Source organism: Polypterus senegalus, chromosome 2 (genome assembly GCF_016835505.1).
Source record: "Polypterus senegalus isolate Bchr_013 chromosome 2, ASM1683550v1, whole genome shotgun sequence".
NCBI classification, from domain to species: Eukaryota; Metazoa; Chordata; class Cladistia; order Polypteriformes; family Polypteridae; genus Polypterus; species Polypterus senegalus.
Window position 1 is genome coordinate 318,795,420 of NC_053155.1, and position 24,754 is coordinate 318,820,173.

Genomic DNA, 24,754 nt, shown 5'->3' on the forward strand with positions numbered 1-24,754 from the left:
TAAAGAAAGTATATAGCAAATTATAAAGCAAAATAATTATCTATAATAATAAAAGTCAAAGCCCTCACTGACTGACTGACTGACTGACTGACCGACTGACTGACTGACTCATCACTAATTCTCCAACTTCCCGTGTAGGTAGAAGGCTGAAATTTGGCAGCTCATTCCTTACAGCTTACTTACAAAAGTTAAGCAGGTTTCATTTCGAAATTCTACACATAACGGTCATAATGGTCAACAACGTCCGCCATGTTGAACTTTCTTATTTATGGCCCCATCTTCACGAAATTTGGTAGGCGGCTTCCCTGTTCTAACCAAAACCGATTTACTTACTTATTTCGATGGTATGACGCCACTGTCGGCCGCCATATTGAATTTTCCAACATCACTAATTCTCCAACTTCCTATGTAGGTAGAAGGCTGAAATTTGGCAGCTCATTCCTTACAGCTTACTTACAAAAGTTAAGCAGGTTTCATTTCGAAATTCTACACGCAACGGTCATAACAGTCGACAATGTCCGCCATGTTGAACTTTCTTATTTATGGCCCCATCTTCTCGAAGTTTGGTAGGCGGCTTCCTCGCTAACGAAACCGATGTACAGTACTTATTTCGGTGGTATGATGCCACTGTCGGCCGCCATATTGAACTTTTCAGCAGTCTTTGTTACTTATGGGCCCATCTTCAAGAAATTTGGTACACGGGTTCCCAACGCTAACTGAATCCTACTTACGTACATATATACGTCCATAGCCTGCAGCTCGGTCACCGTGTGAGGTGGTGTTGGGTCCCCCATCCCAACGCCTCCCACGTTGTTGGCTGCCTGCCTATATAAGGCCGTCCGTTGCTCCGGTCTCTTCATTCCCTTCCTTGCTTCACCACGGGATTCACGTCTCCCTGCTGATAACTGCAACCTTTTTATTTAATTTACGGCTTCTCCGCTGTTTTATTGTTCGTTTATTGTGATTATAGTTATTGTGTAGGTATTTTAGACTTACTTTACATTGTTCAGGTACCCATTTCCTTTATCGTTCCAACTGTACCCCCATTAACATGTCTATCGAGGTGATCATCATCGATCAAAGAACTGTCACTTACCGAGTGGTTTCCATGCCCAGAGATGCCGCCTGCCTTTTCCATTCTCTTTGTTACATATTGCACGGCCATATCAGGCTCACTCTTGATATCCATTGTGTCTTATGTATTGAATGACTGGACAGGTTCAAGGTGTGGACTGATGACGGTACAGGAGATAAATAGACTACACAGGAGCACTAGAAGAGTCAAATGCTTAAGACCTTCACCTGTGGATCTGCATGTGAGTTGATGGCTGCCGCTGAATTGTTCGGTTGTCGCTTTCAAGTGTACTGAAATGGCCAAATATTTTACACCTTTTGATAACCCCCAATACATTTTAAACATCTTAGATTGACAGGTGACGATTTCAGTAGTGGACACTTTGATGTTTATGAATGTTTAAACTCTCAAAAGCTGGATGTGAAGTTATCGATGAAACCGGTTGTGTGCTTACAACACTTGACAGATGTATACACACACACACACACACACACACACACATACTTAGTATACTTTATACATCAAATATATGTTGTCGTACTTTGTATAACTGAATAACCTTTATGGCACAATAACAATTCAATACATTTATGGTCACTACAGTATTTGGAAATTAATAATCGTCATGTCGGTGAAGGCTGACTCACATAAATAAGTAGAGCCGAATAACGCAGTCAAGGGGCTTTTGAATTCACCTGAGTGAAAAATGACGGCTGTCCAATTAAATGCGATTTTAGTTCCCTCTCCTTTCTCTTTCTCAGATCGCTTTTTGGAAGGAAGTCGGTTTCGTAGTTTTTATGAGCAGTTCGAAATAGCCTTTTCACATTTTCCTTTTTTGGAATGGCAATGATAGATTGACAGATCAGACAAACGCACTTCGATTGTGACATCGTGAGAGAAACAAATCCTCGTCCAGTTCCACATTCAGCCCATACCCTCCACAAACAATTTTTTTTTAAATCCCTTCTTCAGTCGATATAAATTGGAAGGCTAACTCGATCACTTAGATAGCCGGAGTTTTGCAGTAGCTCACGTGTTTGATCGTACGTGTGGGATGACCAGTGTGTTAGAAGATCTCAGACTGGCCGCCCTGTATGTCAATCAAGTGGCAAATGCCACAGGGAGGATATATGATAGACTAATGTTTAAAAACATCTTTTTTGAATGTAACGCGATCTACCTGCACTACCTTTGTGATCTACCGGTCGATCTCGATGGGCACCCCTGTGACAGACGTTTGCAGCCATCTACTAGAATCCGTCACCACAGCCAATCAATTTTCTATCAAACACATAAACACAAATCACTTGGCACACAGAAATGGCGTTTGCAACAACTTAGACAGACAATGATACACTAATGCCTCACGTCAGTCGCGCGACCTGTGTAACAACGTCAGAAATGTTTCTGGGTGGGAGTCCAGCATGTTAGAGTAGTGGAGGGGATCAATTATCGTCTGTTGGGTATGTAGAACTAATACGTGCTTTGAAATTTAGAAAGAGACAAAAAACAGGAAACAGATCTCCTCATACTGATGGAGCGACGGACTGAGGATGCGAATGTCTTTTATTTACTTCTCAGTGTATTTTTTAAGAATGGAAAACATTTCATTCTAAAATTACGTAACATCAATTTGGCGCCCCCTGGATGCTGTGCCCGGGGACAGATGTCAAGTCCTCCAAACCCAGGCTACGCCACCGGGTGCAAGATGAGGAAAATCGAGCAGGTTCTGTTTAACAAAGTTCCTAATTTGAAGATAGTGAAAGAAATGTGTGGCTGGAAAGTTACATTTGGAATGTAATTGTTCATAGGATGCAAAGATGTTGTCATTTTCCATTACTGATTGATCAATCCCTTCATTCATCTACTTGTTCATTTTTTTTTCTGCTGCTTTTATTGTGAGTTCTTGGGGACTTCATGGGTCAAGGAATATTACTAGGTGGGTATTTTTTCGGTAATCATTTAACTGCAAGTTAATATAATTTAACATTTCTAAGTGTGCCACTTGGCCGTATAGTGCTTGGGTTGTTAGGATGTGCTGTTCTGTTGCTAAGGGCTGCCTCCCAGGAGGCACAGATACGTGGCTTTAGAACTCCATTTAACATTCAGTGAGGCGTCCGAGATTCTGGATCCACCTGCCTTCTTTCTTTAAGGTTCACTGCCACTCTCATTTTGGCTTCTGTAACAGCCTTCTGTCTCGATCTTCGATGACTCTATGCCTTCTGATTATTCCATGGATTTTGGTAGCATTAGGCCGCCAATCAGTCTTCTATCTCAATTTCTGTACCCTTATGTCTTCTAATAATTGAATAGCTTCAAGTTTGAATTTTGATGACATTACACCTATGGTGACACATTGTGGCGTAGGTGCATTAGCTACGCTACACGGACACGTTCAGCACCACAATCAGCTGACGCTGGCCCCTCACTTTCGTTTTCCATCTCCAGATCAGTTACATCAAAGTCCGACAACTCAGAGTCTGACTCAGCGATATGACACACAAAATGCCGTCCACGGAGTATTTTGCTTTGCGCATTTGCTTTGGTTTTTCGCCAGATGTCGATGCCATTTGCGGGGTTGTTGTTTGCTCTTCACTACTCATGCACACACGCAGGAAATTTCGGTCAAATCAATGAAGCTAACTTTAAAAAGAGTCGAAGTAAGACATAACGGTGAGTTTTGTTACAGTTTACAGCTGATTACCGTCGTCTACCCCTGAATTTCGACAAAAGTCGACATCCGCCATGAAAGAGTTAACAGTAAAATGTCTCAAAGCAAACACAGTGCAGCGCAATTCTCTTTGCGTAAATGAATAAATAAATAATCCAATAAATACATCCATAAAAAAATGCATGTGACGGTGAAGGTTAAAGCAATCCATGAATAAACATCCTTTAAAAACGAGATTAAAATCCCAAGGCAGGAAACGGTTCTAACAAAAAAACCAAAAACTCGGTCCCTGGTTCATCCTTCCTGAAACTGACATCTCCTCTGCTTATTCCAAATGGGATCCTGCAGCCAGAGGAGACGTCCTGCCGACAGGCACAGCCAACCTTCTTTCACAGGCTCAGGTCACTGCTGTCTGTCACCCTCGGCTCTCAGCAGTGGGACACACCGAGCTTCATGTCTCGCTGTCTCCCGCTGCCTCTCCTCGGCCCTATGCAGGAACAAGCGTCGGGTCACTCCAGCTGTTCCAAAAAATGCCAGTTTCTCTTCAGCCCCCTCAAGCGCTGGTCCTACTCTCTTTCTGGGGGCTCTCGTCCCAGCTTCCAGACGCTTTTCTTCTGCACCCCTGTGGCTCCCAATCCTGCTGTCTCCTTAACCATTTTCCCCATTTGAACCTCAGACTCTCTTCTTTTTCTCTCCCTATCATATCTCTCTGTTATTCCTCGTCCCCCTCTCTGCCCTGCAGGCCTGATGGGGTGCAGATGTGACCCTCCGCTCACTCCCAGGTATGAATGTGGCAGAAGACAGATCCGCTCGCATTTGCATGTGAGTGCGTGATCAGCCAAGCACCACAATCAACCCCAGAGTGCCGCCACCCTGCGCCCACCGGTGCCCGCACTCAGGACCTGATTACTTACTTCAAGACCTGCACAACACCACAGACTTCTCACCCAGTTGCAAGGCAGACTCACACAGACTTTTCCATTCATCCATCTACAAGCTTTTTCTAATCAATCCATCCATCCATCAGTCCATTGTTTGGTCCATCCATCCAGTGTTTCATTCATCTATTCTCCTACGTGCTTTTCTTCTGGTCAGTTCATCCACTTAGACATCCATCCACCCTAATACTTACTGATTGATTACTCCAAGCACACGTCCAGTCCTCAATTTCTCCAGTCATCCACAGATCAACTGACCAGTCTGACCGTTTATCAAGCCATCCATCCACCTGTACATTTCTCTATTTTCTGGATGGGCCATTCATCTTTCCTGTTCTTTAATGATAAATTGATATAGTTATACAGTACATGTTTAACTGATCAATCCAGTCAGTGTACCATAATAATAATCATAATAATAATAATAATCTTTTACTTATATATTGCCTTTCCCACACTCAAGGTGCTTATGAATGGAGTCCATACATTGCAGGGCAAACTCACCCAAACTGTTTCATTCATCTATTCTCCTACGCGCTTTTCTTCTGGTCAGTCCATCCACTTAGACATCCATCAGTTCATTGTTTGGTCCATCCATACAGCCTAATGCTTACTGATTGATTACTCCAAGCACACGTCCAGTCCTCAATTTTCTAACCAAATGATTGGCTCGTCTTTCCAGTCATCCACTGATCAACTGACCAATCTGACCGTTTATCAAGCCATCCATCCACTTGTACATTTCTCTATTTTCTGGATGGGCCATTCATCTTTTCTGTTCTTTACTGATCAATTGATACATCTATACATGTTTTACTGATCAATCCACTCAGTGTACATCATAATAATAATAATAATAATAATAATAATAATAATAATAATAATAATAATAATAATAATAATAATAATAATAATAATAATAATAATAATAGTAAAATATCTTTTACTTATATAGCGCCTTTCCCACACTCAAGGCGCTTATGAATGGAGTCCATCCATTGCAGGACACCCTTACGCAAACTGTTCCATCTCCATATTTTTCTGGTCAATCCATCCAGTCAGCCATCCATCAGTTCATCATTTGGTATCTCCAGCCACCCTAACATCTACCTATAGATTATTTCGTCCAATATCTATGGATCAATTTTCCGATCAAATGATCCTTTCATCCTTTCCCTTTTTTTTCTGATCATTTAGTTTATCCATCTTTACGTTCACTCTGTTCAGCCTGACATCCACCAATTTATTATTTGGTTCATCCATTAACCCTAACGCCCCATTTTCTGACAGAATGCTCCATTCATCTTTCCTTTGATCTGCTGATTGATTGATTCGTCCATTGAATGATTAATTGATTCATCCATCTATTCATTCAGTCGCTAAACCAAACATCTTTCCATCAATTCCTCTCTTCACTTATTTTTGTTTTATCCATCCAGTCCCTGATGCCACCTTTGCCATCACAATATCAAAGGCACTTAAAAGTTGTCCAGTCATCATTGAACAAAAGGTTGGAACTGAAACTGGACTTGAAGTCAGTCAGGTGCAGGACAAACTCACCCAAACTGTTCCATCCATCCATCTGCCCATCCGTCTGTCCACCCACATGCTTTTCTTCTGGTCAGTCCATCCACTCAGCCATCCATCAAGTCATCATTTGGTCAATCCATCCACCCTAACATCTACTGATTGAGTACTGCATCGCCCATCCATTCCTTCACTTTCCGGTCATCTTTCCTTTCATCTAGTGGTCTGTTGATTCATCCCTTCATTTAGTTTTTCTGTAGCAGCGCACACACAGACACACACACACACTCACACAGACTTCTTCCATTTCTTTACACCCACATTTCTCCAGAACAGACTTAGGAGATGTCAGATCCTATGTTGGCACCATCAAGGGGTGGAAAGGCAGGAATGCCCCTAGGAAATAGCAGGCTAGTGGATTACACGGTCGACCATCAGACTGTCCCACTTAGCGACAGTCTAACGGGTGCAAACGCCATCACGACCGCCCCCCATCCATTAATGGCCGTGTTAATCTTCTTCAGCTGACCCCGAGGTCTGATCACATCTCAAGTTCTTTCCTGAAGTTACCTGTGTTTCTCTGGAAGCAGCTCCTCGTCACCAAGAAGCGGCAGCAGCACATCAGCACGACCAGCCAGCGGGATGAAGGCATCTTCCCTCGGGGTGGGGGCCCGTGTTTGGCCGCGTTGCCCGAGCCGTTATCCTCGTTATCCCTTCATGTCAGGAGAACCTTTCAAACACCTTAATGATGAGCTTTAGTTTTAGAAGTGCCGCCGGGACGACAAGCGGCTCTCAGAGAGCACGACAGCTCAGGCAGAGGATGTGCGCACGAAGCCATGTGGGCTGGCCGGTCGCTTCCTCTACGCTCAGCCCTTCACCGCAAGATCTTCTGCAACGTCAGTGCGAGTCTTAGGCAGCCCGGTGACTCAGCGCATCGCGTACCAGGTGGAAAAATCTGCAAAGAACTTTCAGAGGTGACACAATGCGTTTGTGTAACTGCCTCCTAGCTCTGGCACCAAATAAATAAGAAGTGAAACTCTTATAAAGCCGCCTGCCATTCCGCAGAAATCTGTGCTTTTCCAATTTTTTTTCGCAATGCCGGGGATGCAGCTGCGGCGTGAACTTATCGAAACACATGCGGTGTTTTTATCGTAATTTATTTTTGTTCAAATGCCGCATTTCGTTAGATGTTTTACTGGCATATCACTCTTTATTCACAGGCTCGCGGTTACCGGGGGAGCCCCCGTCGGCGCAACCCTCCAGTCTTATCTGGAGCTCCAGAATATATAATATGTTGAATTACGGAGAGTGTGCTCAGTTCTTGTATATGCATAATTTAGATATTTGAATTACATGATGAAGACATCCCGCCCCACCGACCCCCACCATCCCCAGTGTGTCGGATCTTAAGGTCCACCAAGGCACACGCATATACTCACACATTATTTCGGTAAAAATACATTGCGTTAGCTGTATATTTATACAGTAAAAAAATGTAATATAATAAATCGTAAAAAAAGATTTTTAAATTGATAAACACACGCAATTTCGTATTTAAGCATTGCTTTAGATGGCAATATCAATTAATTGTTTCATTTAATTGAGCCAGGCATTGCATCAGACGACATTGGCGGCCGTCATTTATGACAATAATGGAGGACTAGCGCTTTGGACAATGAGGGTAACCCCCTTCTGGATTATAGAAGGATGACATTAACATCCATGATATGTACACAAAGGGGCATCATTTGTGTTTCTCACATAATGAGTGGGCACTATAAATGAAAGTAAACTTAAGGGGGGGGGGCTTTTCTCCCCCAATCATCAAACTCTGATGGTACTGAGTGGGTGCCCCTACCCGCTGGTTGCCATTTATAAAAGTAAAAATGCGCACACTCAGTACACCAAGGGGTGTTCGCTCCATAAACCCATCCATCCATTATCCAACCTGCTACAGGGTCACAGGGGTCTGCTGGAGCCAATCCCAGCTAACACAGGGTGCAAGGCAGGAAACAAACCCCGGGCAGGGCGCCAGCCCACCACAGGGCACACACTAGAGACAATTTAGGATCGCTCCTTACAGTACCCCTTATATGCACAAAGAGACTTGGTGCGCTCTGGACACAAAGGAGAAAAACCCCTATCACCACCCACAGGTTATTTAAGCTTAATAATACCTACTGTGGGCAACGAGGGGCATAAGGCATAAGGTTCTAAATGGGCTTCGACTGTCACTGATGGTTTCAAAGTGTTAAACTGTTTTATGACTGATTGATAGTATGAATGGTTGCAGTATTGCTGTCAGAATCTGTTCTGGTTGATGCCCATATGGTGCCACAGGCAGATGGTTGGCAGGATCCAACTCAGTATCTTGAGCACATGAAACCAAAATGAAATCTCTTAGTGTCCACAGCGTACATTCAGTATTAGTAGACTTCGAGAACCGAGAGGTGGGGGTCCCTTTCAGCGATTGGGGCACACACCCCTTCATTACCAAAATGGCACCCCTTGGTATCCACTGTGAGGCATCGTGTGCCAGGCGGTAAAATCGACAAAGAAACCGCAACACACTTGACGTCCCATAAAACAACATTCCCTTCTCCACGGGACACCATGATTTGCATTCTGTAAGTACTGGCTCACATCTAATGACTAAAATAACTGTCTCTTGACATATAGCGCATCCCATTCCGTTATGCAGTATGACAAAAATATTCATATTCAAAACCTTCATATTCCCATATTCTCCTTTCATAACTCAAATCATTGTTTTATTCCCCAAATACTGGACTATTGTCCATTTTATGTCCATTTTTCATTTCATTTATTTGATTCAAACACCCCATTCCCTGTTCGTCAGTATCCACATCCCCTTCTGTGTGTCCTTAGCTGCTGCGACTCCCCACATCTCCGTATATCTCTGCACTTTCCCGACCGGCTCCTTCTCCAAACACTTTTGCTACCCCCTGCACATCTTTATCAGAATACACCTTTTGTGTTGTGTAAATACTAGGGGGCTTCGCTCGCCAACCCCGATGCCCTGCCGCTCACGTATGTGGATTTCACTTTCACCAAACAACAAATCTTTCAATTCTCACAGATATGCCCCTTCATTGGTAGGAACACTACTTTTCCCTGATGGCAAAATGAATTAGACGATCTACAAGTCTCCGACTTCAAGTTTAAAGCCAAACAATTTCTACTTCTGTCTGGGGCTGAGAGTCACGTGTGCTTTGTGCTGACGTGTGCTTTGCAAACGCTAGAGTCTGTTGAGAGTGTTGGTTTGTTCTGTGGTGTGAGATTTACATTAAAAAAATACATTTTGCTCTTAAAAACTTGGGTTTTGGTTGCCTCTAAGGAACCGTGTGGGAATTTTAAAGCTTTTTCCCTTTAGAAGGGTTTTTTTTGCTTTTTTCGCCCGCACAAGAGCAAAAGTAGCTGGGTGTTTGGAAGTGCGCTTGGAAAAGTTATTTGTACTTGTTCTTTTTCTTGTTATCTGTATTTGAATTAGCATCGAGGCGGCAGGGTAGAAAGCAGCAGTAACTGATATCGGCATTTGTAAATAAATAACCGCGTCGTCGTAACAGCGATTCCTTAGTTTAAAGGAAAAGAAAAAAAGGCCGCGGCTGACTTCAAAGCAGTAAAAGGTGGAAACTCAGTAGTGCGCAGGTAAGCGGCCTGCGTTAAGACACCGATCAGGCACAAGGAGCAGTAGGAGCAAATAAGGTAGTAAAGTTTTATTTATTTGTTTATTTTAGATTAAACAGTCCTTAGCCGTCCAGAGGCAGAACAGTTAAGTGGGCGACAGCGTATTGGTTCATTAATACGGGGGAATACAAACAGTGCGAGTGAAGAGCTTATAAGTAAGAGCGCAAAGCTAGAAGAGACAGAGAAAAGTAAAGTTAACCTCATAAAAAGGCAAACAGCAGGCAGCTGAGAGGGAGAACAGTACAGGAGCTTAAGGGGAAAAGGTGTAAAATATCTGTAGCAGATCTTAGTGTTACCATTTAAGTTAAGAAGAAATTTAATTTTAAGAAAAAAAAAATATATAGTTAAGGCAGCTTAGTAATCCCAAATCAAATTTTAATAATGAGGCCAGTGCAATGCAAGTCCTGTTGGATGTTGGACTTTTTAGATGATGGTTTGGAAGAGCCAGTTGTCTATGAGGGCTACATCTGCAAGAGATGCCAGCTGATCCAGCACCTCGAGCTCAGGGTCGCTGAACTGGAGGAGGAGTTGGCTGACCTGCGTTGTAATAGAGAATTGGCGGACTTGGCCCAGGTGTCCTTTAGAGATAGTGTGCACCCCTAAGGTGGCGGGAGGAGATTCCAGACCAGACAGGTAGGAATAGGTGGGTCACGGTCGCAAGGCGTAAGGTAAAGGGTGCACACTGTCCGGGGGCATCAACCCCAGAATTAGAAGTGTCTAACCGTTATCATGTCCTGGCGGAGCTGGACGGTGACTCTGATAATTCTGAGGTGGTAGGCAGGGTTGAGGAGCCCCAACGGGCCACCTCAAAACCAGTTCCCAAAAAGAGAGAGGTAGTGATAGTTGGGGACTCAATCATTAGGGGGATTGAAGCGCAGGTGTGCTCCAGAGAGAGAGAGTCTCAGGTGTGTTGCCTTCCGGGAGCACAGGTGGGAGACCTCCTGGAAGGGTGGATAGGCTCTTGGCCAGAGCGGGTGGATCCAGTTGTCATTGTCCACGTTGGAACAAATGACATACATAAGGGTAGTCTGTCAGTTCTGCGATCCAAATTCAAAGAGTTAGGTACCAAGCTGAGGAGCAGAACTGACAAGGTAGTCTTCTCCGAAGTTCTGCCTGTGCCACGCCAGTCCAGGTAAGATTGAGGAGATTAGAAGGCTTAGCGCGTGGCTCAAATCTTGGTGCAGGGTAGAAGGGTATAGGTTTATGGGGCATTGGGACTCCTTTTGGAACAGATGGGACCTGTTCGGCCGTGACGGGTTACATCTGAACCGGAGGGGCACCAATGTATTGGGGAGGCGTATGTGTAGGCTAGTCGAGGATTAGGGAATGGGGGCAGGGAGTTTAGGACAGGCCAGATTTAGATCTATACATGGAAGAACAAACAATGGTGTAGAAATAAAAATGCATAGTAATGTAAATTTTAAGCAAACACGTAAAGATAGAAGGATTAACACATTAAAAATAGCTTGCCTTAATGCTAGAAGTATCAAAAATAAGGTAAGTGAGTTGGAGTTGTATGTAGCAGAGCACAATTATGATATTATAGCAATAACGGAAACCTGGCTAAATAACAAAGATGGGGATGAGTGTAACATAGAGGGATACACATTTTTAGGAAGGATAGACAGAACAGAAAAGGAGGTGGGGTTGCTGTTTATGCCAAACAGGAATTAAATGTAAGTCATCTTCAGTTGGATGATGAGCCCCATCTTAGTGAGGACATGTGGCTTCGCCTGGAAAATATTAGGGAAAAAGGTCTCATTTTAGGAGTGTGTTATAGACCACCCAATTCAGACAGTAATTTCAACACACATCTTTTAGTAATATCAAAAGGCAAGTTTACAGGGGATATTATAGTCATGGGGACTTTAATTATCCAAATATTAACTGGGATAACCTTACAGATGGAGGAGCACAAGAGCAGGAGTTTTAGAAGTAATCAGCGACTGTTTTTTAACACAGCATGTTAAAGCACCAACAAGGGGTGAAGCCTATCTGGATTTAGTATTCTGTAATAATCAGGATAGAATTGAGGGTGTAGAGGTGATTGAACCACTAGGGTCAAGTGACCATAATGTAATACAATTCTCAGTATTTTGTAAGAGTACAGATGCAAAGACTAAAATTGTTAAGTTGAACTTTAGTAGGGCTAATTTTGAGCAGATGCGACAAAGTCTAAGTAGGATAGACTGGGATAAGCTTTTAAATGTGGAGACAGTCGAGGAGCAGTGGAACAGGTTTAAAATGTTTTACATGTAATGCAGGACAGATACATACCTAAATTTGGAAGTAATAGGAAACTAAAAAACTCCACGATGGATTAATAAAGATTTCAAAAAGAGTTGCAAAGGAAAAAAAATGCTGTATAAGGCATATAAGACTAATGACTGCAAAGAGAACCGTAGCGCGTATGAGAAATGAGGGCAACCATTAAGAAGGATATCAGAGAGGCTAAAAGACAGTTGGAGAGGAATATAGCAGATAAGGCGAAAGAAGACCCCAAGAGATTCTTTCAGTATTTTAGTAGTAAAAGAACAGTTAAGGAGGAGGTCAAGTTCATCAGGAATAGTAAAGGGAATTAAAAGATACAGACAATGAAATAGCAGATGCCCTAAACTTACATTTTTCTGAGGTGTTTACAAGTGAGCAAGTGGATAACCTGCCAGAGGTAAACACAACTACTAAGGAGGTACTGAGGGATTTGGAAATTGTAGAGGGAGAAGTGCTGCTCAGATTAAATAAGATGAAATCAAACAAATCACCAGGCCCAGATAATATTTATCCTCGTGTTCTTAAGGAGGCTAGTGAGTACATATATAAACCCTTGACACACATTTTTAGGAAGTCACTGTGCACTGGAGAGATTCCAAAGGACTGGAAAATGGCAAATATCATCCCATTATATAAAAAGGGTGACAGGGCAGATCCAAGCAACTATAGGCCAGTAAGCTTAACAAGCATCACAGGAAAATTAATGGAAGGAATTATTAAGGATAAGATTGAGCAACACATGACAAGGACAGGAGTTATTCTGAACAGTCAGCATGGGTTCAGAAGGGGGAGGTCGTGTTTTACTAACATGTTGGAATTCTATGAGGAGGCAACAAAAGGATACGATCAAAGTGGAGCTTATGATATTATTTATCTGGACTTTCAGAAAGCATTTGATAAGGTGCCACATGAGAGGTTGGGCATCAAGTTAAAAGAAGTGGGAATTCAGGGTGATGTTTTTAGATGGGTGCAGAATTGGCTCAGACACAGGAAGCAGAGGGTGATGGTGCGAGGAACCTCATCAGAACTGGCGATGTTAAGAGTGGTGTTCCACAGGGGTCAGTGCTAGGGCCGCTGCTATTTTTAATATATATAAATGATTTAGATAGGAATATAAGTAACAAGCTGGTTAAGTTTGCAGATGATACCAAGATAGGTGGATTAGCAGATAATTTGGAATCCGTTATATCATTACAGAAGGACTTGGATAGCATACAGGCTTGGGCAGATTTGTGGCAGATGAAATTTAATGTCAGTAAATGTAAAGTATTACACATAGGAAGTAAAAATATTAGGTTTGAATACACAATGGGCGGTCGAAAAATCGAGAGTACACCTTATGAGAAGGATTTAGGAGTCATAGTGGACTCAAAGCTATCAACTTCCCAACAGTGTGCAGAAGCCATTAAGAAGGCTAACAGAATGTTAGGTTATATAGCACGATCTGTGGAGTACAAGTCCAAGGAGGTTATGCTCAACCTTTATAATGCACTGGTGAGGCCTCATCTTGAGTACTGTGTGCAGTTTTGGTCTCCAAGCTACAAAAAGGACATAACAGCACTAGAGAAGGTCCAGAGAAGAGCGACTAGGCTGATTCCAGGTCTACAGGGGTTGAATTATGAGGAAAGATTAAAAGAGCTGAGCCTTTACAGTTTAAGCAAAAGAAGATTAAGAGGTGACATGATTGAAGTGTTTAAAATTATGAAGGGAATTAGTACAGTGGATCGAGACTTGTATTTTAAAATGAGCTCATCAAGAACACGGGGACACAGTTGGAAACTTGTTAAGGGTAAATTTCGCACAAACATTAGGAAGTTTTTCTTTACACAAAGAACGATAGACACTTGGAATAAGTTACCAAGTAGTGTGGTAGACAGTAAGACGTTAGGGACTTTCAAAACTCGACTTGATGTTTTCTTGGAGGAAGCAAGTGGATAGGACTGGCGAGCTTTGTTGTGCTGAATGGCCTGTTCTCGTCTAGATTGTTCTAATTCTAATTCTAAATTCTAATATCACCTATAGTATGTCTGTATTTATCAGTAGCACCTGATGGTCCCGACTTTCTCGATTCACTAACATAATGTTTCTGAATGGATGAATAGTAACTTTCTCAAGCTAAATAAAGAAAAAACAGAAATTTTAGTGATTGGCAATAATGGGTATAATGAGGTTATTAGAAATAAACTTGATGCATTAGGATTAAAAGTCAAGATGGAGGTAAAGAATTTAGGGTGTGGTCCCCGGCCGGGACGCCCAGGAGGACCAGAGGAGGGCTTGTGCCTCCTTCAGACCGCGAGGGGGCGTCCGTCCTGGTTAGGTTGGGGGCCTCGGGTACAGGGCTTGGAAGCCCAGCCCTGTAGGGACCCGTGGCCACCACCAGGCGGCGCCCAGGTGCCTGAGGAACCCTGGAGCCCAGCACTTCCGCCACACCAGGAAGTGCTGGGGGGAAGACGACAAGGGACACCCGGGTGCGCAACCGGCACTTCCGCCACACTGGGGTGTGGCTAGGACTGATTGCCGGGAAGCAGCTGGAGCCCATCCGGGTTCCTATAAAAGGGGCCCTCCCTCCAGTCAGCAGTGGATGTCGGGCGGTAGTAGACAGAGCTGGAACGAGGACTGGAGGCGGCCAGGAGAAAGAAAGGCACAAAGGACTGTGAGCCTGGACTTTGGGGGATCGGTGCTGGAAGCACTGGGGTTTTGTGAGCACGTGACTTTTGTAAATAGTTGTACAATAAACGGTGTGTTGGGTGAAAATATGATGTCCGTCTGTCTGTGTCCGGGTCAACGTTCACAAGGGGTAATTGTTGACTGTAATCTGAATTTTAAATCGCATATTCATCAGATCACTAGGACAGCATTTTTACACTTAAGAAACATAAGTAAAGTTAGACCTCTTATATCATTGAAAGATGCGGAGAAATGAGTTCACACTTTTGTTTTCAGTCGACTAGATTACTGTAACGCACTCCTCTCAGGACCACCCAAAAAAGACATCAATCGTTTGCAACGAGCGCAGAATGGAGCTGCTAGAATCTTAACTAGGAAAAGAAAATCCGAACACATCACCCCAGTCTGAGCGTCACTGCACTGGTTACCTGTGCCATTTAGAACTGACTTTAAAATCCTGCTGATGGTTTACAAAGCCTTCAATAATCTGCTCCATCTTATATCTCAGAATGTCTGACATCTTATGAGATAGATAGATAGATAGATAGATACTTTATTAGTCCCAAGGGGAAATTCACATTTATTCACATTTATATTCCAAATCGTAAGCTTAGATCTTCAAATGAGGGTCTGCTTAGAATTCCGAGAGCTAAACTTAAAAGAAGTGATGAGGTGGGCAGGCGGGCAGGCGGCCTTCTGCTGTTATGAGCCTCAAATCTGGAATAGCCTGCCAATAGGAATTCACCAGGCTGATACGGTGGAGCACATTAAATAACTGCTAAAAACTCATTACTGTAACCTGGCCTTCTCATAACTTCATTTTAATTTAATCCTGATACTTTATATATTCAATTAATTATCACAGCTATTCATGGTGACTCTAAAATCCATACTGACCCCTACTCTCTCTTCTGTTTCTTTTCCCGGTTCTCTGTGGTTGCGACTTGCCCAAACCACCACCTGATCAAAGCACCGTGATGTCCTACATTGATGGATTAAAGGCCAGAAGTCTACATGACCGTCATCACCTAGTTCTTCCATGAGAACCCTAAATACAATCAGGACTGATCATTTATGTGAGGGGACTGGGTGGTCTCGTGGCCTGGACCCCCTGCAGATTTTATTTTTTTCCTCTCCAGCCGTCTGGAGTTTTTTTTTTAGTTTTTTCTGTCCTCCCTGGCCATTGGACCGTACTTTAATTCTATGTTAATTAATGTTCTTTTATTCTAATTCTTACTTTGTCTTTTATTTCTCTTTTCTTCATCATGTAAAGCACTTTGAGTGACATTATTTATAAGAAATAAATGTTGTTGTTGTTGTTGTATGTCCATATATTCAATCTGTTTTCATTTTTCGTTATCACATTGAATTTTGATTCCGTGTTTGGATTTCCATCGTGACAACGCAACGTCTAACCGCCTGTGAGTGAATATCGTTTCTTTCTCTATACACGAACTGTGTCTGACAATAGCATTCACACAAATGAGAAATGATTGAACCCTTTGTGTGGCTGTAAATGTTTTAGATGTGGGCGGGACTTTTCCGAATCAATTTGCATAAAGTCTTGTTTCGCGGGGCTTGAAATTTTCTTTCGCAGGATTTTACTTTCACCAAACAACAAATCTTTTAATTCTCGCGGATACGCCTCTTCAATGGGAGGAAACATTACTTTTCCCTGATGGCAACACGAATTAGACGATCTACAAGTCTCTGGCTTCAAGTTTAAATCCAAACAATATATTTGATCTCTTTTTCGCTGTTCCATTTTTTCACTGAGTAATAATTTCCGGTTGTTTGCACCAATGAGATCTTTACTATCATTTTTTTGAGACTTTCGAATTTTCGTACTTCCTTTATCTCGAATCTACTCTGCATGTGTATCACGCCAACGTTTTTGAATTCTTTACGATGTTCTACTTTGTCATCTACTCTTTGTCTTTTATTTCCGACCCCGGGCGTCGTTAAATCTCTTGGCACAAAGTCTTGTTTTACGGGATGTGAAAGTGTCTCTCTGAGAAAGTCATGCCTTGTCTCTCTTCCCAATATTTGTTTACTATAACACAGAGAAAATTAATTTCTGGTGCTTTTTGAGATGTTTGATGCTTTAATATAATCAGGCGGTGCTCTTAGACTCATGTTTCAATGCATATTGCAAACCGTAAATTACATCACTGAGCTACGTACTTAGCTTGAGTTATTCTGATTCAACATAAAGGTAAGATGTGATTTAAAAATAGACTAGAATGACAGCTGTTGACTGAAGAAGACTGATGGACATTCCACCTCTGATGTCACTTCCTGGACCCGCCCCTTCCTGTCTTGATCGCATATGACCAGCAGTTCAGCCATCTTTGAGTCAGTTTACTGTCGGACTCCCGTTTGAAGAGACGTATCTTTGTAAAAAGATTATTTCCTTTTCTGGTTATTTCTATAATACGGGGTCACAGACATCTTGTTTTATGGTGGACTTTAGGAAACCTTTAACGGAAAAACCCAAAATCAATAAATCACACAGACTGTGTATGTAAATTCACTTCGTATCACAGACAGACCGTATTGTCTGCGCCTCAACCGTCCACCCATCCAGCGATGCCTTTTTTGTTCTCCGAGTGTAGTACGGCACGAGTCGGGAACGCAGCTCTTTTCTCTGTTGACACTCTGATAAGCCCGTGGCCATCTCGTTTTTACGAATCTGGGCCATCATGTTCACGTATAATCTGAGCATCCACATCACGACATGTCAGTTGGACTGAACACATTCATACAGTTTGAGGACGATAACGACTGGCGACACGATCGTACAGTGTGAGTGGTCTCTTGGCTACGATTTATATGCCTGGCATTATAAACATTCTGCTCTTTAGCTTTACTGTCTTTTATAATTCTAATTCGCCATTACTATTGTAAAGCACCTTCAGCTAATTTAATAATAATCTTCTTCTTCTTCTTCTTTTGGCTACTCCCGTTAGGGGTTGCCATAGAGGATCATCTTCTTCCATATTTTTCTGTCCTCGTCATCTTTCTCTGTTCCACCCATCACCTACATATCCTCTCTCACCACATCCACAAACCTTCTCTTAGGCCTTCCTCTTCTCCTCTTCCCTCACAGCTCTGTCCTTAACATCCTTCTCCCAATATGCCGAGTATCTCTCATCTGCATATGTCCAAACCAACACAATCTCACCTCTCTGATTTTCTCTCCCAATCGTCCAACCTGAGCTGACCCTCTAATGTCCTCATTTCTAATCCTGTCCATCCTCATCACACCCAATGCAAATCATAGCACCTTTAACTCTGCCACCTCCAGTGCTCTCCTGTGCCACCATCTCCAGCCCATATAATACAGCTGGTCTCACTACCGTCCTGTAGACCTTCCCTTCAACTCTTGCTGATACCTGTCTGTCACAATTCACTCCTGTCACTCTTCTCCACCCACTCCATCCTGCCTGCACTCTCTTCTTCACTTCTCTTCCACAATCCCCGTTACTCTGTACTGTTGATCCAAAGTATTTAAACTCATCCACCTTCACCAACTCTACTCCCTGAGTCATCCTCACCATTCCTCTGACCTCCCTCTCATTCACACACATGTATTCTGTCTTGGTGGTCCTACTGACCTTCATTCCTCTCCTCTCATATCTCCACCTCTCCAGGGTCTCCTCAATCTGCTCCCTACTATCGCTACAGATCACAATGTCCTCAGCAGACATCACAGTCCACGGGGACTCCTGTCTAATCTCGTCTGTCAGCCTGTCCATCACCATTGCTAATAAGAAAGGGCTCAGAGCTGATCCCTGATATAATCCCACCTCAGTCACTCCTACCACAGACCTCACCACGGTCACACTTCCCTCGTACATATCATGTACAACTCTCACGTACTTCTCTGCCACTCCCGACTTCCTCCTACAATACCACAGCTCCTCTCAGTCACCCTGTCATATGCTTTCTCCAGGTCCACAAAGATGCAATGCAACTCCTTCTGTTCTTCTCTCTACTTCTCCATCAACACCCTCAGAGCAAACATCTCATCTGTGGTGCTCTTTCTTGGCCTGAAACCATCCTTCTGCTCACTGATCATCACCTCACTTCTTAACTGAGCTTCCACTACTCTTTCCCATAACTTCAGGCTGTGGCTCATCAGTTTTATCCCCTCTATTCACTGCAGTCCTGCACATCCCCCTTATTCTTAAATATCGACCCACCAGTCCTCTTCTTCTCCACTCCTCAGGCATCCTCTCACTTTCCAAGATTCTATTAAATAATCTGATTAAAAACTCAACTGCCATCTCTCCTAAACACCTTCTTGCTTCCACAGGTATGTCATCTGGACCAACTGCCTTTCCATTTTTCATCCTCTTCATCATTGTCCTTACTTCCTCCTGCTAATCTGTTGCACGTCCTGATTCACTATCTCCACATCATCCAACCTTCTTTCTCTCTCGTTCTCTTCATTCATCAGCCTCTCACAGTAATCTTTCCATCTGCTCAACACACTCTCCTAACTTGTTAGTACATTTCCATCTTCATCCTTTATCACCCTAACCTGCTGCACATCTTTCCCAGCTCAGCCCCTCTCTGTAGCCCACCGGTCCTTTTCTTCCTCCTTAGTATCCAACCTCTCATACAACTCATCGTACACCTTTTCTTTAGCCTTCGTCACCTCTCTCTTCACCTTCACCTTCATCTCCTTTAACTCTTGTCTACTTTCTGCGTCTCTCTGACTATCCCACTTCTTCTTTGTTGTCCTCTTCCTCTGTATACTCTCCTGTACTTCTCCATTTCACCACCAGGTTTCTTTTTCCTCTTTCTTCTGTCCAGATGTCACGCCAAGCACCCTTCTTGCTGTCACCCTTATTACATCTTCTGTAGTTTCTCAGCTGTCTGGTGACTCTTCACTACCACCCTTTGCCTGTCTCACCTCCTCCCAAAACTCAACCTTGCAGTCTTCCTTTTTCAACTTCCACCATTTGATCCTTGGCTCTGCCTTCACTCCCTTCCTCTTCTTAATCTCCAACGTCATCCTACAGACCACCATCCTATGCTACTTAACTACACTTTCCCCTGCCACCATTTTGCAGTCTTCAATCTCCTTCAGACTGGCTCTTCTGCATAGGATGTCATCTACCTGTGTGCATCTTCTTCCACTCTTGTACGTCACCCTGTGTTCCTCTCTCTTCTTCAAATACATATTCACCACAGCCATGTCCATCCTTTTGGCAAAATCCACTACCATCTGACCTTCTTCATTCCTCTCCTTGACACCATAGCTACCCATCACCTCCTCGTCTCCTCTGTTCCCTTCACCAACATATCCATTGAAATCCGCTCCAATCACCACTTTCTCTTCATCACTTCATCCAACTCACTGCACAAATCTTCCTTCTCACTCATCGTACACCCAACTTGCGGTGCATATGCACTAACAATATTCATCATCACACTTCCAATTTCCAGCTTCATAATCTTCACTCTGTCTGACACTCTTTTCACCTCCAAAACACTCTTGACATGCCGTCCCTTTAGAATAACCCCTACTCCATTTCTCCTCCTATCCCACACCATGATAGAACAATTTGAATCCACCTCCGATCCACCTGGCCTTACTCCCCTTCCATTTAGTCTCTTCACACACAATATGTCAACCTTCCTTCTCTCCTTCATATCTGCTAACTCTCTCCCCTTACCAGTCATACTGCCAACATTCAAAGTTCCTGCCCTCAGTTCCACTCTCTTTACCTTCCTCCTCTCCTCCTGCCTCTGGACACGTCTCCCTCCTCTTCTTCTCCTTCTTCTTCAGCCAACAGTAGCCCAATTTCTGCCAGCTCCCTAACAGTACTGGTGGTGGTCTTTGTTAACCCAGGGCTCGACCGATCCAGTATGGAAATTTGTATTGTCCATCCATCCATCCATCCATTTTCCAACCCGCTGAATCCAAACACAGGGTCACGGGGGTCTGCTGGAGCCAATCCCAGTCAACACAGGGCACAAGGCAGGAACCAATCCCGGGCAGGGTGCCAACCCACCGCAGGACACACACAAACACACCCACACACCAAGCCCAATTTAGAATCGCCAATCCACCTCACCGGCATGTCTTTGGACTGTGGGAGGAAACCCACGCAGACACGGGGAGAACATGCAAACTCCACGCAGGGAGGACCCGGGAAACGAACCCAGACGGGTCTCCTAACTGCGAGGCAGCAGCGCTACCACTGTGCCACCATGCTGCCCCAAATTTGTATTGTTGTCCGCATATTGATTTTTGCAAAATTTTACACCGGATGCTCATCCTGATGTAACCCTCCCCATTTATCCAGGCTTGGGACTGGCCCAAAGAAACACATCTGGTTGTGCATCCCCTAATAATAATAATAATAATAATAATAATAATAATAATGCCTTGCAGTGGGCTGGAGCCCTGCCCAGGATTTATTCCTGCCTTGCGCCATATGCTTGCTGGGATTGGCTCTAGTGGACCCCCGTGACCCTGTGTTAGGATATAGCGAGTGGGGTAATGACTGACTAATAATAATAATAATAACAACAATATGGGGCGGCACGGTGGCGCAGTGGGTAGCGCTGCTGCCTCGCAGTTAGGAGACCCGGGTTCGGAGTTTGCATGTTCTCCCCGTGTCTGCATGGGTTTCCTCCGGGTGCTCCATTTTCCTCCCACATTATTATCCAGAGACATGCAGGTTAGGTGCATTGATGATTCTAAATTGTCTCTAGTGTGTGCTTGGTGTGTGTGTGTGCCCTGCGGTGGGCTGGCGCCCTGCCCGGGGTTTGTTTCTTGCCTTGTACCTTGTGTTGGCAAGGATTGGCTCCAGCAGACCCCTGTGACCCTGTGTTAGGACCTAATGGGTTGGATAATGGATGGATGGATAACAATATGTGGACACCAGGGGACGTTCCAACAACAACAATTATTTCTATCGCACATTTTCATACAAATGATGTCATTTAAAGTGCTTTACATGAAGAAGGAAAAAAGTTTATTCGAAACAAAAATAAGATGAGGCAACACTAAGTAACAAAGAAAAAGTTAAGGTCCAATGGCCAGGAGGACATAAAAAACAAAAAAACAAAATTGCAGGGGTTCAGAGGTCGTGAGACCACCTGACCAGCCCCCACTGGGCATTCTACCTAACATCATCGATCTCAATCAGCCCTCATGGTTTTCAGGCTTCACGTGGAAGAATTTGATGATGATGATGATGATGGTGGTCATGTGGACCTCTGGCCTTCAATCCATCAATGTAGGGACTGCACGCCGCCCTGATCTGGTGGTGGCGGGACGCAGATCACCACCTCAGAAAACTGGAAACGGAACAGCAGAGAAAGTAGGGGTTAGTATGGATTGTGGAGCTGTGACAAAAACGCTAATTCAATGGATATACAGAATATCAGGGGGACACAGTAACATGTAGCTATGAGATAACCGTGTTAAAGTAACGGGTTTTTAGCAGTCTTTTAAAGTGCTCCACCGTATTAGCCTGGCAAATTTCTGTCGGTCAGCTATTCCAGATTCCAGCTTCCCAAACACCACACAGAAACAGGCTCTTGGGCGCAAGTCACCAAAAGAAAGGTTTTATTCGTGGGAAACTCTTACAGGAATCGTTTTCCTGCACTACAGCCACAGTTACAATAAGCAGCATACAGCAAAGGTCTGCAATATTGTAGTCTTTGTCTCCTCTGCTCCTCTCCACAAGCTTTGTCCTCCTTGTCCTCTTCTTCCTCCTGTCTCTGGCTCCCCGAGTTGAGGCAGGCAACTCCTTTAATTTAATTCTCAGAAGTACTTCCGGTGTTTCCAAAGGCTTGGCATGGGAGCACTTCCGGGTGAGGCTGAAGGCCCATGAAGTAAGGCTTGCTATTCCCAACAGCACCCCCTGGCAGCACCTATGGAACCTAACAGGGCTGAGACAAAGAACTCCAGTTACCATGATGCCCTGAGGGAATCTGGGGTGCTGCCGCAGTCCAGAGGGGCTTCCATCTAGCAATCTGGGGGAGGAAATGTCTTGTGCAGACTATTTCCCCCTTTCCTTCTAATTTAAGGGCATACCAGCCTGGTAATGTTTCTGGCCTGGCCAATAATAATAATAACAATAACAACAACAACAACCTGCGGTGGGCTGGCACCCTGCCCGGGATTTGTTTCCTGCCTTGCGCCCTGTGCTGGCTGGGATTGGCTCCAGCAGACCCCCGTGACCCTGTGGTTAGGATATAGCGGGTTGGATAATGGATGGATGGACGGACAACAATAATAATAATATTAAAAAAGGGCAGCACAGTGGCTCAGTGGGTAGCGCTGCTGCCTCGCAGTTAGAAGACCCGGGTTCACTTCCCAGGTCCTCCCTACTTGGAGTTTGCATGTTCTCCCCGTGTCTGCGTGGGTTTCCTCCCACAGTCCAAAGACATGCAGGTTAGGTGCATTTGAGATCCTAAATTGTGCTTGGTGTGTGTGTGCCCTGTGGTGGGCTGGCACCCTGCCCAGGGTTTGTTTCCTGCCTTGGCTGGGATTGGCTACAGCAGACCCCCGTGACCTGTAGTTAGGATATAGCGGGTTGATGGACGGTGTGGAGAGTGGCCCGGACACAGACAGGCAGACACGTTCATTTTTCCCACCACACGTTTACTTACACTATATACAATGTCCAAAGTGCTCCACGAACCCCACAAGTCCCCAAAGTCCTGGCCACACAATGCCTTTCTTCAGACCGCCTCCTTCTCTCCTCTCCAGCTCAGTCCACTCCGCTCCCGACTCTCGCCATTCAATGAAGAGGCGGCCCCATTTAAACACACCCGGATGTGCTCCAGGTGCTTCCTGGCAATCTCCCACCGACACGCCCCAGTGTGGCGGAAGTGCTGGCTGCGTACCAGGAAGCACTCCGGGTGTCCCCAGTCTTCTTCCCCCAGCCCTTCCGGGTGTGGCGGAATGGCCGAGGCCCAGGGCCCCAAAGGTGCGGGGGCACCCCCTGGCGGTGACCATGGGCCCCGACAGGGTTGAGCTTCTAAGCTCTGTACCCGTGGCCCCCAAAGGAACCAGGACGGTCAGCCCCACATGGTCTGGCACCTCCGGTCTTTCTAGGCGTCCCGGCCGGGTCGCCACCCCAGCCATCTCCGACAATGGATAATAATAATAATAATAACAACAACAACAATAATGATAATAATAATTCTTTACATTTATATATGGCGCCTCTCTCATTACTCAAAGCGCTTTACACAAGGAGTGGGGCGCCACTTCAACCACCACTAATGTGTGGCATCCACCTGGATGAAGCAACGGCAGCCATCTTTACGGCAGTATGCTCACCACACTTTAGTTGTTAGATGATGAAGTGGTGACAGAGAGATAGAGACGGGGATGATTAAGGGGTCAGAATGACCAGGCCATGGTGGGCAGTTTAGGCAGGACATTGGGATACACCCTACTCTTTACGAAGGATACGAAGGGCTATTTAATGACCACAGAGAGTCAGGATCTCGGTTTTTACATTTCCTCCAAAGGACGGCACCATTTTGACAGTACGGTGTCTGCATCACTGCACTGGGAGCACTGGGATCCACATTCAGACCTCAGGGAAGCGCCCCCTGCTGGCTCCACCAACACCTCTTTCCAGAAGCAAACCAAGCTCTTCCTACCAACCTGCTCAGCCTCACGTGGATGACCTCTTCAGAAGTGTCGATGTTGAGAAGTTCCCTGTGTGCCTTCAGGTTGACTTCACGTGTTCCACCGTCTCCGTTTTCTTAGATCCTTCTCTGGGCGGCTCAGTGAGAACGTTTGCTTTTCTCAGATCACTTTCAGGTTCCCCCAACTTCTAATTTAACCTTTTTATTTCGGGCACTTCTGCATTCGGTTCCACCTCGGTCTTTCAGTCTACACTTCACATTGAA

The 24,754-nt window shown here is 44.4% G+C and overlaps 1 protein-coding gene across 2 annotated transcripts in view; it reads right to left on the reverse strand.

The window, feature by feature from the left end:
* Window positions 1-24,754, reverse strand: part of LOC120524085 (interleukin-18 receptor accessory protein-like) — a 64,888-nt gene extending 40,134 nt beyond the window's left edge. Inside the window, exon 1 of one of the 2 annotated variants that reach the window (XM_039745942.1) lies at window positions 24,507-24,754. Coding sequence is in view for 1 of the 2 variants with exons in the window: in XM_039745941.1 (XP_039601875.1) it covers window positions 6,782-6,863 (82 nt within the window). In the remaining variant the exon portion in view is untranslated. Of the gene's footprint in view, window positions 1-6,781; window positions 6,984-24,506 lie in introns of those variants that run through there. The other variant, XM_039745941.1, reaches the window with a different exon arrangement.